This window comes from Drosophila innubila, chromosome X, assembly GCF_004354385.1.
Source record: "Drosophila innubila isolate TH190305 chromosome X, UK_Dinn_1.0, whole genome shotgun sequence".
In the NCBI taxonomy this organism is placed as follows: domain Eukaryota; kingdom Metazoa; phylum Arthropoda; class Insecta; order Diptera; family Drosophilidae; genus Drosophila; species Drosophila innubila.
In genome coordinates this window covers 21,591,231-21,605,147 of record NC_047626.1, presented here as the reverse complement: position 1 = coordinate 21,605,147, position 13,917 = coordinate 21,591,231, and the positions used below count along the sequence as shown (strand labels likewise).

General features: G+C 35.7%; 1 protein-coding gene across 1 annotated transcript; it reads right to left on the bottom strand.

Annotated features, from left to right (window-relative positions):
- Positions 1-11,109: 11,109 nt before the first annotated feature.
- On the bottom strand, positions 11,110-12,301 carry LOC117785409. The gene has a single exon (XM_034623398.1). The coding sequence runs from the start codon at positions 11,941-11,943 to the stop codon at positions 11,371-11,373; it is 573 nt and encodes a 190-aa protein (XP_034479289.1). The 5' UTR covers positions 11,944-12,301; the 3' UTR covers positions 11,110-11,370.
- Positions 12,302-13,917: the final 1,616 nt, after the last annotated feature.

Sequence of the window (13,917 nt, the reverse complement as noted above, 5' to 3'; positions counted from 1 at the left end):
GTTCAAACTATATCTTCATTTGAATAATAGATACGTTCATTTTAAATTTGTAATTTGTAGGAGTACTGGGCCAATTGTGCTAGGAGCCACTGTATATGCTGATGAGAACGTTGCAGGCACCTTGTTACCAAACCTTGCCACAAACTGCGACTCGGCTCGATTCGTGTTAATTTATTTGGTTGCTTTTTAATTGGGCGCAACACAACGCGGCGTGCCACAAAAGAAGAAGGCCGCAGTTACAACGTACTACGTGTGGCAACTGGAAGGTTCGGGTTTTTTATGCTCGCCACGTAAAACTGTACAGGAGTATATTAACTTTGTGGGAGTGTGTGTAATCAATAACAGATGATCCGATAAAGCAATGTCCGCTTATTTAAAGCCCCAAATCTCTGACTCCTTAAGAGCTAGAGCTACTAAATTTGATGGAAATGGCTGTAATAGAGGGGAAAAATAATACAAACTAGTGGGAAAGGCTATAGTCGAGATCCCGACCCGTTACCGTTACTTATTTCAATATATGTATTTAAAAGTACTTTAAAGAAATTACATTTATTACTTTGACAAGATTAATTCGCCACACCTGCTGTTCTACTTGTCCGATCACGATGCGATTTAGTGGAATAATAGATAATAATAATGTATAACAGTAGTTATCATAAAAAACGTATAATCTTATAAACTGTGGGTACAGTGGTTTTTTGCCATTTGCGAAGGCGGAAGGGGCGTGGCTTAAATTAAACTTGACCTGCTCCAACGGCTTTGGGATCTGCGTGTGAAAGTTTGGTATCTCTATCTTTTGTAGTCTCTGAGATCTAGGCGCTTACACGGACGGACAGACGGACGGACGGACAGACGGACATGGCTATATCGACCCGGCTGTTGATGCTGATCAAGAGTATATATAAATTATACGGTCAATGATGTCTCCTTCTCCCTGTTACATACATTCCAACGAACACAATATACCCTTTTACTTATTTTTTAAGTATCCGGTATAAAAATTGCACGTTGCTACTTATAATGCAAACTCAAATCTAAATCTTTTTGAATTTATTTCAATTTTTTTTAGTTGTTTTGGTTTGGTAGCGAGTATCTTACTGTCGAGCTTGCTCTGCCGTAGCGTTCCAACTTGTTTGGAACTGTGTAACTGTAACTGGATCTTGAGATTGTCTACGTGTATAGTATACATGTGTGTGTGTATAAAGAGTGTGTTAATCAGCCGCTGCTTATTACGCCGTCATTTCAATAGGAAATGCGATTGTAATTGTTCCCATTCCAGAACTTAAGTCTGTGACCCAATTGAGATACACTTCTATACACATATGTACATATGTATTATTTGTATCTGTATCCTTAAGCAGGATCACTGTCACCCCTAGCAATTGCCACCCTATAAATATTGTAGGGACCACTTCAAGTGCCACAACAAGACGCACATTCCCCTGCCAGACATATTTAATTGTTAATTTGAGTTTGTTGTGTGTGTGTTGAATACAGTTTAATTGAAGCGCATAATTGACCCTCGTCAGGAGATGAAGCAAATTTAAAACGCAATTCCTGACAAAAAATAAAAGAACATGTACAAAAGGTAAAACTCGAGATCGATTCAGCCTAAAAAGTATTCAAGCCAAAGCCAAATTCAACTAGTTTCGAGTGCATGTGAATACACTCATGTGTATAAATATCTTTGCATCGACTTATTGACATAGAACGTCTGCCCATTTGATTTGTTGTCTTGATTATTAGCTATAAATAAATATGAAAGTAAACGATAAATAAAGAAAAATGTTGAAAATTGAAGAAAAAGTCAATTAATTCTAAGAAAAAGCGATTATTGAATACCCTTTTAAGATAATTACTACAATTGCATAGACTACAAAATAAATAAATTGTAATTAATTAATATTCATGAAAAAACTAAACTTTCATGAGATTAACGAGATAATACATGTTTATACTATTTGAGCATTTGTAAGTAAAAAAATAAAATAAAAGTCTATGATATTATTTTTTTTCGATTACTTTATGAAATTAATGATACATTTGGGATAAATTGAAATAAATCTAATTAGCTACAGCTTTATAATATCGCTACTTGAATTAACTACAAAATCTCCAAATTGAATAGGGTATTAAAAATCCCGTATAATATATGTACTATATAAGTTGATTTTTATGGTAACGCAACGGCAGCCTTGATAAAAGTACTCGAATTTGAGTTGTGATAACGCAACAGCAACTATTTTAAATTTAATTGAATTTTATTTATTGCCATTACCATACACATTTTCCTCATTGCGTTGACAGTCGATTGAGTTCAATTTGGTTATAACCTATAGGATCGGTTTGTTTGCTGGTTCCAGTTCAATCGCTGATCAACGATAAGGACTCAAGTGTTTCAAACTGTGATAAATACAATTTTTAAATGTGAAGAGCTTGAGAACAGTTTTCCTTTTAATCGACGCACTGAAATCACGTTTCAACTTTAACGATTGCCCACTTCAAACACTACGTTAATCTAACTAAAAGTTCTATTAAAATTATAAATAAAAGAAACTTAAATACGCGTATGTGGAACTTATGTATGTGAACTGTAGTTAGGCATATTATAAAGAAAGAGAGCAAATCTTTTTTATACAAATTCAAAAGTTTACCGTCTTTTAAAATACTCTTTTTTCGATCATTTTATAGGATATGACTGTACATTTGTTTAAAGGATAACAAGGACGACATCTAATGTCAGCTTCTTGTTCTTATTGGGTTTCGCTTGTTGCTCGGCAATCGTGCAAATGAATAACTCACACACTCACAGGGACTCATACACACACTCAGACTTGTACACACACATCCATTCATATTTATTTCATGGACAATGCTTTAGCTCCTCATAGAGTTCAACCACCTTATTGTTGGTTTGTTTTTGTTCGGGAAGAATTAATTTTTATATATATATATATCTACGTGTGTGTGTCTGTGTGTGTGTGTATCTATAGGTATTTATTACGTTGCTTGTAGTTGTTGTTGTTGTTTTGTGTTTTGTTGTGTTGAATTGAATGAAAAGTTCGTCCTTTTGATGCAAATATTCTTTTTCTGCGTTTTCTTCGTCCTTTGTCATTGTTGTTGTCCTGGCAATCTTTTTCGGGGCTAAGTATTTTTTTTTAATGGCTTGTTCAGGTTTTGAATTTCACCATTATAATGCGCATACTAATTGGACTTTAACCTTGACGCAACTGTACCAAAGTCTATCCAAAGCCCTAATGAGAAAAGCCAACGATTTCATCATACATATATTTTCCTCTCTCTTTAGAATTACTCGGCTTCGTTTGATCATCATTGTCATTCTCATTGTCACCTACTTACAGTTGACAACTGAAAATGCTTTTTCCCTCTATTCCCGCGATCTCATATATATATTATATATATACAGAAAATAATGCTTTTCTGTAAGATGTGAAATGAGTTCAAATGTGATAGACATCAGCGACATTTGTGCGACAAACGCCAGATGACAGAGAAAATATATAGACAGACATAGATACAGATAGAGATACTAAGACACTTACCGAGCTGAATCATCTGTGTTATCTGTGAGATACTTTTGTCCATGACGACTAAGTACGCAAGTAGAACAACAGTATCCAAAGCTAATCGACGCCCATAAAATATTTGAAATTCACAACTAATTTAAACTTAAAAAATTTTTGAGAAAATCTAGATTGTTTTCAAGAAATGGAAAACACATTAAAATTAAAGAGATAGGCTGCAGACGAAGATGAACTTGATGTGAAATACAAATATAGATACACATATAAATATAATGTATGTAGATAGGAATGTACAATTATACTTTCAGATACTCAAACAATTATAGATATAGAGATGAAGATAGAGATATGGATACATGATATGCATAGAAACAGATAAAATTCATAGTTATACAGATAAAAAGAGAATAGAGATAACTCAAGATTCTTGGCATTAAGATCTACAGAGTGGAGCATAGAGTAACTTTAGATTTTGTGAAAGAGAGTTAAAGCTCTAGTCAAAGTTATAATTTTATATTTATATACTATAGATTTTATAGATGCTTCATAGGAACGTTCTTTACTTAATTTATTATATCAAAAGTTTCACAACATTATTATATCAACTATCGACATTACTCATAGAGAGGGCTTAAAAAGTTAAGCCTGCTATGCACGTGTCAATTATCGAATAAAATTTGTTCGCTTATCGAACTAAGCTCGATGATTAATGCCTTTTCGGGAAGAATGGGGTTCTTCTGTCTATATATTCCATAAATAATGATAGTTTGACTCATTTGTCGAGTTTTTAGAAAATGTTTAAAAGTTTGAATATGTGAGTAGCTTACACGAGTCTATTAGATAAATCGCAGAGGCTCGTCTGATACCAATAATAAAAAAAAAAAAGATACTTGTATATGCGTCTTATATCTAGCATTATATCTACAATCTACAAATCTACAAATATACGAAACAAGTTTAAAAACAGAATTAAAACAAAAATTTTAATGTGACACTCATGGCGATTTAACTAATTTAATTAATGCGTTTTTTTTTATGCCCATAACGATTATTATTATAATTTTATGTTTATTTTAGCTATTTTTTTTTTTTTTTTTTTGCTATTTTATTTAACTTGTCGATTTTTTTCACTTAACTCATACAACTATAGATATATGAATATATGCAAGTTATGTATGAGTGTATGAACGAATGTATGTATGTTTGTATGTATGTATTGACAGCGAGAACATTTTATGGGCCGCAGCCTTTTGAAAAATTCATGACATTCATTGTTGTGTTGTGATTGTGATTGTGAGTGTTTAGCCGGTTCGACTAACTGCCTGAATAGTCAGTCGCTATGGCATCACCATGATGATTATGAAGTTGAAGATGATGATGATGATAATACCAAAACTAAGTTATAAAACTAGTTTCCTAACTGTCGCCTAATGACGCTACATTGGCCCGTCCGACTTTCATGCATATGCTTAAGTATTTAGTGGAATCATTTAGTGAATAACTTTGTGAATAACCGCCGCATCGCAACAGGTGCAGAGACAGGGACAGAGACAGGTGGTCTATAGGGCTGTCTTTCGATCAGGTTGGCAGCCTGATGCTAATTCGTTTTTCTAGTGCGGCCAAAAATCAAATAAACATTCAAATATGAATTAACTTAATCAATGCAAATGATTTGCACTAATTTAGCAGTTTCTTTTATCGTTTCATGTTTCTCATTTACACACACACACACACACACACACCCAAACACTCACATACATTCACACTTAAGTGAAACTGTTTGAGTTTCGCGTTTTGTATTTGGAGCTTGTTTCGGTTTCGGTTTTGATTTGATATTCAACTTCCTTGTTTGCCGGCACGTTGCATTCCGTGAATTATTCGTGAATAGTCGTACTCGCAAACATATATGTATTCACTCATCTTTAGCTCGTTAACAGTCCACTCATAATCAGTTCATGAGGAAATGTTTGGCCAAATCCCCCAACACATGAACGTACTTGTATTGCCACAATTAACAAGTTCTTCTAGACGGAATAAAGGGGTGAAGTAGAAGGGAAGGGAAAGGAAGGGAGAGGAGAAGGCGAAGGAGAAGAAGAGAAGGCGTCTTCACTTAACTTTTATGCTAATTGAAAATGCAGTCGAAACTCGCACGATACATTGGCCCTTCCTCTAACGAAATGTTCCTCCGTAACACCCCCTACCTACCCTATCGGCCGTACCGAACGAACTTCCTCCTATGCTTGCGGTCTGAAGTCATGAATATATTGGTCTCTTATCTTTAGTTATTCGATTAGATGTGACGGAAGCAGTGGGGAGCAGAGCGAAAGAGTGAATGCACAAACTTTTTTAACTACACGTAATTTAATTTTATTATTCCCGATTTAGAAGATCTTCTCTTAATTCATATTTTAAGATCAAAGATTTGGTATATAAATATAATAAATTTAAATTTTAGCAATTGACCTTTGAAGTTCAAACAATAAAGTAATTTGATTATATTAATACATTATATGATACAAAAATCCAATTAAACCAAATTTACAGTAGAGAAAAAGCAATGAAAAGTTCATGTTCATTTTTACATTTTGCTCCAGTTACTCGTACAATAATTTTTAAAACTTTATGGATTTTAAAGATTTTTCTCCTGTAATCGTAGCTAAGATTTTCTTTTTTCAAAATTACTTGAGAATATTGCCTGGAGTAGAAAGCAAATCTTTCAACTTGATGATGAAACTTAAAACAGTTATTTCATTTTTATGTGGGTTATTAATATGTACATATGTATAAAAGTCGAATCGTAAAACTTTCAACCAAAAAAAAACTTGTTTTTATGGAAAATTATTTGATTTTTTTCAATACATCACAATTGAGCCAGAATATACATTAACATACATGTATTCATGTACATATATTCCATTTTATTAGAGTGGAAAGAATAATCATAGAAGATTTTAAGTATAACTTTTTGGAACCGTTGAATTATTAGGAACTGTCTTACAAATAGATCGATAATTATGAATATACTGTATTTATACATATTTGATCATAACTAGTTGTGATTTAGATTCTTTTTATTTGCGGAAATGCTTTTCAGACATGTACATATGCAGAGCATTTAAATCATTCAAATACTCTATATATGCATACATATATTAAACTGGTAATATCCATTCATCAGTTTATAGCCTTCAGCCGCAAAACTCATTCAGTTATTGCTCAGACATTTCTGATTGCCGATAAGTCGTATGCCCCATTGGGGCGCTCAACGGTTCGTGGCACGAAAACCGTTACATTTCATTTGCTTATGAATGAATCTATTAATACGTGCATATGTATATGTGTGCTATATATATATGTATGTGTGTGTCTGTGTGTGCGGTTTGCATTTTGCTGTTCTCTTTTTATTGTTGCCTGACAAAGTTCCGCGAATTGTGAGTCATTGCAGCAGACGCAGTGACTGCAAATTAAAGCTCAGCTTGAAGTAAAAGCTCCCACGCTTAATGGTACTCAATGTATTCATACACACACAAGCTGCACACACACATGCATGCACATCTACATACATATATGTATATGTATGCACTTATAACGGGTTATTGACGTTGATCGCCATTCCCGATGTGCCATTATTGATTTTTCGGTGCTCGCCGTGCAAATAGTCAGACATGCAACAACAAATAATAACAAAAGCAACAACAATTGCAAAAAAAAAGTAAATTAAAGTAAACATACAGATATAGAGAAGGGGAGAGAGAGAAAAAGCTGTGATTTGCTTCCCCTGTAATATTTGTGTCTACAAAATATTTAAACGAACAACGCCTTTCGCGGTAATTTAAGACATTTGTGTACATATTTTGTTAAGATTCGTAAACAAATCACGTACAACAACAAAGCGCATCAGCAGCAACGATGACAACGCAGCGCAGCAACAGCAACAGCAACAGCCACAGCAACAACTGGCGCTGAAAAAGTCGTTGACGAAGCGCAACTTTTTGAATGTCGCTTTGCGCCGGCGCACAGTACACCACGGCTCAGCACAGCACGGCAGCAACAACAACCACAAAGCAGCGCATGCGTAAAAGCTCACTGCACGTGTATGTGCTAGTGTGTGTATGTAGCTGCGTCGGTTGCGTCGGCGTTCTTCGATTTTGAGCGCGTCTTTTTTGCACTTTGCTTTGGTCAGGGCTGAGCACACCGACTATGTAAACAGGGCTGCAACACATGCAGGCAAATTGAAGAAGGTTGTCACTGAATACTAATACAATTTAAATTAAGTTAGAGTTACACAATTAATTATTGATTGTAATACAGACATACATATGTACATACATGTGTTATAAATATGTATGTAAGTAAATATGATACTATAGGACTTGTCTTTGGTTATTAGAAAAAGTTAAAAAAAAAAACTATAGCTTTCATTGAAAAATTAGAAAATCAGTTTGCCATTTCTATTTTGTGATAAGACTTTCTTGACTAACTGTACATATGTAAATATAAGCACATCATTTACTTTTCCATATGTACGTTTATATTTTCTTGCCCAAAAAAAAAGAGTATTCAATTGCCGCCCTTGCGTACATATATGTACATATGTATGTATCTTTCTTTAGCCACATTTCTTGTTTGTTCCACTTCGCATTCATTAGCCATATTCGTGCCAATGCGCTTCGCACTGTTCGTTCGTCCGCCGCGTCGCGTCGCGTCGTTTGTGTCTGTCGTGTGTCGTTTCTCTGCTGCTCCAACGAGTCGGCGGTCCATTTTGCATGCATTCGCAAATTCTACGTCGGCGTCGGCGTCTGTGCAGCCCTCTGCTAGCGTCTCGCCGTCTACTTATCGACTTTTTAGTGCTCCGCGCATCAGCTTGTGGCGTCGCGACGCGTCGGCAGCGGTTGCTGCTTTTCGTTTTTGTTTTGCTTTTTTTTGTCTTGTTCCTTTTTATTATTTTTATAATAATCACGCAAACTTCGCCAATGCCGGCCGGCATTTTTAACCGAGTGCGGCTGCGACTGTGTGTCCTCCGTCTGTCTGCTGCTTCTGCTGCTGGCTCTGCCTGGGGCAGCAGCGAACGAAGCGTCGCGTCGCGACGTGACGGGTTGACTCACAATACATAATATTCGCAGGTTTTTGAACTTGCACAAGGTACACACATACACTCAAAGGCAGACACACAAACACACACACACACACACTAGCAGCGACGTCTGCGCTGGCGCATTGACGTGCAGTTTTGTGTGCGTTTCGCTTTTTGTTGGTTCTTTTTCTCTTTCTCTTTCTGCTTTGTTTTCTTTTTGTTTGCGCTTGTGGTTTGTGTTGTTTAAATGCCCTAGAGGAGGGTATTCCAATGGTGTGGTCAAAAGTGTAACGCATTAAAGTTGCGCAAATTGAATTTCAATTTAAGTGCATGCATACATACATATGTATGTATATAAAATTACTATGTATTGTATGTATGTATTTATGCATATATTTATGTTTGTATGTACACTAGGGTGCATCGATTTTAAATACAAATTTGTATGGGCCCAAAATAATTGAAAAAATGGTAACCCAAATTCGTAATCTACACTCAATTCTAAGATGTTTTCACCAAGAAACCATAGCTCTAAAATAAATTCCTAGTCCTCGCTTTTTGAGTTAAAAAATTTAATTTTTTTTTGAAATTGTAAGCATGTTATTATTAACATATCCTTAGTGTTTTTAGTCCAATCCTGACAAGATTGGTATCAAAATTCTTCTTAGGACAAGAACTTTTAAAATTCCATAGAATCAAAAACCTTTTTTTTAATATGTATGTATTTTAGTAGTACAAATATTTTTTAATCATGTTGAACAAAATAAAGTGTTGTATAGGTAAAATATTTAATATTTTAATATTTACAATTAAATGTTGTTTCTGAGTGTGTGTAACAAATTTCTGTTAGTGTATTCAGTCTTCGGCACTTTAAGCTTTGTTATTCTTTCTTTTTGTTTGCTTTTCTCGCTTACTTCTTGATTTCCTTTTGCCTTTTTTTAAGCTTCTTTGTTGTGCATTTTTGAAATGCTTTTGCGGTTACTTTTTTTCGCTAGCTTTAATTTGTTGTTATCTTTTCCAATGTGATATTGCCTCTGCCTCTGTCGCTGTCGCTGCCGCTGCCATGGACTCTGCTGCTGCTTCTGTCACCGTTGCAGTCTTGTCTGCTCCTTCCCCGTTCTCTCAGTGTGCGTCTCCTTGATTCACACTCAATTAATGGATCGTCTTTAAACTATAAAATGAATTTGTTTGTTCTTCTGATCGAGCCGAGTTGGATTCGTTGTATCCGTTAAAGTCAACGCCGCGCCGCATGCAGCGCCTGACGACTGACGACATGATTAGTGCCTGGAGTGGAATCCAATCCAATCTGTACCCGGTATCGTTGAGTAGGCGCGTCATAAAAAAGTCCCTAAAATGCAGATCTGTACTCGCAAAACAGGCAATTAATTAAAATGCATAAATTATTGCATTCTCCACTTACCGCACTTTGTTGCACACTCTCCTCTCTCCACTTTCCACTTCTCATCACACGTTTGTCGTTCAGTTTTATGGCGCCGTTTCATTAGCAACTTCTTCCTTCTTCCTATTACTCTTCTTTTTTATTTTTCTCACATTTATTTCAACTGCAGCCCCGACACCCATAAGCAGACTACAAAAAAATAAGAGAGTTGCCAATTTAGCTATTTTACAGCTGGTTTTTGTTTTTTAAAATTCGACTGCTACAAAAATTTGAATATTGCTGCAAGCTAAATATGTATTTATTAAATTTCGGAAATTTTATAAATATACTTAAAGAAAACAAACGCTAAAAAAAGTTGGTTAAACTACTTTTGGAAGTTTTTTTATTATATTTTTGTATCCTTTAATCTTTACAATAACGGCCCGTATCGAGTAGACCAGAAAACTTTCTGGTAGGTCTACACTCATATAAATTCCTGTTTAAAATAGACCAGATAGACCTACCAGAACGTTGGAACTTCATATAAAAAAAGGTGCTGTAAAAAGAAGAAGAATTTGACAACTATGCCATAGAAAACTTTCCGCCAGCGGAATTTTGTGGTCTACTCGATTCCGGCTTCAATAAGAAGAATTTTTTTTCCTTTCGCATGTGATCGGGAAATACATATACATTTTGGATACCACTGCAGTTGTCTCTAGTAACTTTGTATGAAAACATAGGATATAAAATCAGCGGCTGAATCACTGAATTATTTCATTTAAATAAAATACGTTAGTGAAGGCTAATATTAATTTTATTAATATTATAGGGCATCTCTGAATTTGAGTACTTTTGTTATTTGACTGGACTCGTGTCATTATTAATATTTGCATTTGGGAACCGGTTCACTTTGTTGTATTCCCTGATTTTTGTTGGCTTTGTTTATGCCGGCTCAAAGTGGCTCATCATCATCATGATCAGCATCATAATCTTGATGATGATCAACTTGATTATCGCTGTAAATTTGCCTTAAATTGTTGTCCCATTGTCATCAGCAGCTTTGTGAATTGAGCCGCGAAGCGAGAGGAAGGGGATTGAGAGCACACATTTAATTTTTTTGACAAAACAATTAATGTGTATTTTTGCATTTTAATTTGCCAACATTAATTGCAAGTTTATTGAGCCGCCGCTTGAGCCATTGTTGAGCCAATGAACCGAACGTCGTTAGCCTTGAGAAAGAATCGCCTTAAAAATATGAGAAGACGGCGACGAAAGATCGACGGCATCGTCTGCTGTCGATAACGATAACGATAGCAATGGCAAATAAATTTTCGTGTTTTTTTTTTGGGAACTTTGTATTGTGAAATTTTGATCTATTTGTTTGTTAACGTCATGGCCATCAGCATGATGAAGGCCGAATCGGCCAATAGATTTATGTGGCTGCCCAGACCCTCCCAATAATAATCGAACATAACGGCGCCGTAACGTGCACCGAATGCAATCGCTGCCATTCCGCCGTAGACGTTCTTCGATTGGTTAACGCCCAGGAATAGCAAGGACACAACATTTCCGAGCAGTGTCAAATCCTTGAGCGTCTCCGTTGAATTATCCTCAACGTCACGCCAAATGGCGACCACATCGAAGGCGAGCGGTACCAGGAAACAAGCATGGGCCATGGCCAAATGTGGATTCGATGATTTCAGATACAATTCAATGTTGGTCAATGGCAACGGTACCAGCTCCATAATACCCGTCGTGATCTGTCTCAAACGATTGCATTCATCACCATCATTGTGCGCCGCCCTGACCACGCCCACCAGACCATGAACAAGACTCAATGCGGCTGCCGCATAACCGTAGGGTGTTTGCAACGGATGCAACGTATACATCGCATAGCCGGAGCTAACAACCAACAGACTATTGAATAGAGCATCCATGAACAGCATCTTGGGAGTCGGATCAACCTTTAATAGATTCTACGGCTCGTTTCTTTGAGATACTCTTCAATTGATGCTCTTCCTTTGACTCTATTTCTTTGTTGCACCTAATGTTGCACCTATTTCTGAGATCTTGCCTCTTCTCCTGATCTAGTGATCTACTGATATTCTGCTTCTTCAGCTTGTCTTTTTTTTTGGGTCCGTTTCCTTTGCAGTTGCTCCTAGTTTGTGTACTTGGACTGTTCGGTGAACGAGCACGGCAAATTTTGTGTTATTGAAAATGTTTCAGCCACATCTCTGAATCGAATGACAGCAGAGGCGACGCTTTTTAAAACTCATTTACATATTTATCTGACAACCTTTACACATGATATAGTAGTTTCTAAAAAGACGATACATATATTTCTATAACTCTCAATTAAAAACACACAAAAAAAACTTTACTCTAAAATCCAAGTTTAAAATTCTTGATTTTAGCACGTTTTTTTAAGTATGTATTCAGGATATTATGTTAAATTATGAATATACGTAGAAAAATCAACATTAAAAAATTTAGAGAAGCTTAAAATAATTAGATCTAACTGAAATCAGATCTTACAGAACCCAGAAAATTAAAATAATGTTAAAAAAATTTTGCTTAAATTAAGTATTTTCTACTTGGCTTGAAGGATCCGGGATCAGCGTACTTTTGACAACGCATTTGATTAATTCAAGCACGGAATCCCGGATTTTTTTTCTGTGTAGAAACTGCACTTATAACATTGTTGAATTGCCGATCCTTTGAAATTATCTCTTTGAACTTAAGGTCCGTATTGAGTTGACCATAAAACGTTCTGGTAGGTCTAAGCTTTATATAAAAAAAGGCAAGAAGAAGAGTTTGACAACTAACAAATTTAATTAACAAATTCAAGTTACACATCCTTTCTTCCCATTTTTCTATTGACATAAGAATTAATAAGTATGAGAAACTATAAGTTACGAGTAGAACAGGTGGAGATAAAGTATAATAAATAGAATTCTTTTCTGGTAAGCTCAACACTCATATTTGAAGACTTTGGCACTCCCTCGCATTTGGTCATATCGATAATGAGAATCAGACTGAAAAGAGTCTTATATGGCATATCAATGATGACACGAACTTCGTTTCCTTTTCCAACAGCAGATGGAAAGGGTGTTGAGAGGAGAGGGGGAGGGAATGTCTTCGCATTTGGCTGCACTCGGGCGAGCCAATGTCTCCGATGATTTATTGCGGACACTGTTGTGAGGCTTTTTAATCCGCATCCACCTGCAACCGACAAACGAAGACGAACAGCTGGCAGATGCCCTCCAATAACCGAACGCGACCAGAACAGACCAAACTCAGACCCCTCTCTCCAGACTCAGACTCAGACTCAGACCCATAGTCAGAGCCAGACCCAGAGCCAGAGCCAGAGTGAAGTGCAAACCAAGCTTAATTATTAATTTAAATCGCACCGTTTATATGATAAAGACACTGAGACGTGCCGCTGAGCATTGTGCATGTCCAGCCAAAGTGGACGGCGTCTTCAGCTGTAAAGGAAGTCTTTTTTCTCGTCCCACCAGGAGCGCACTGCGGGTGAGAAGGTGGGCCTAAAATGTTGTTAAACAAAACAAATTTTGAATGATTTGAGTTTTTAGTAAAAATTATTTATTTATAGACAGGGACAGTAAATAATGATTATTTTGTTGTTTTCAAATAAAAAATCGTTCACTTCTAGTAATTGTAAATAAACGTGAAATACACCAAAAATTTTCTTTAAGGGTAATCTATGCAATTCCACTTTTTACTCATAAAATAATCATTATTTTTGAGCAATAAAATACAACTCAATATTTTTGAGCAAAAAAAAAAATAAAACTCATAGCATAATGATTATTTCTAGAGATTTATTTTTTTAAATCAAAAATTAAACTCAAGTTGGTTGGTCAAAATAGCACCTTGAGTTTTATTTTTGATTCAAAAAA

What these genes read in the sequence shown, in the direction of transcription:
- LOC117785409 (XM_034623398.1), bottom strand. Translation starts at nt 11,943, where the DNA reads ATGCTGTTCATGGATGCTCTATTCAATAGTCTGTTGGTTGTTAGCTCC.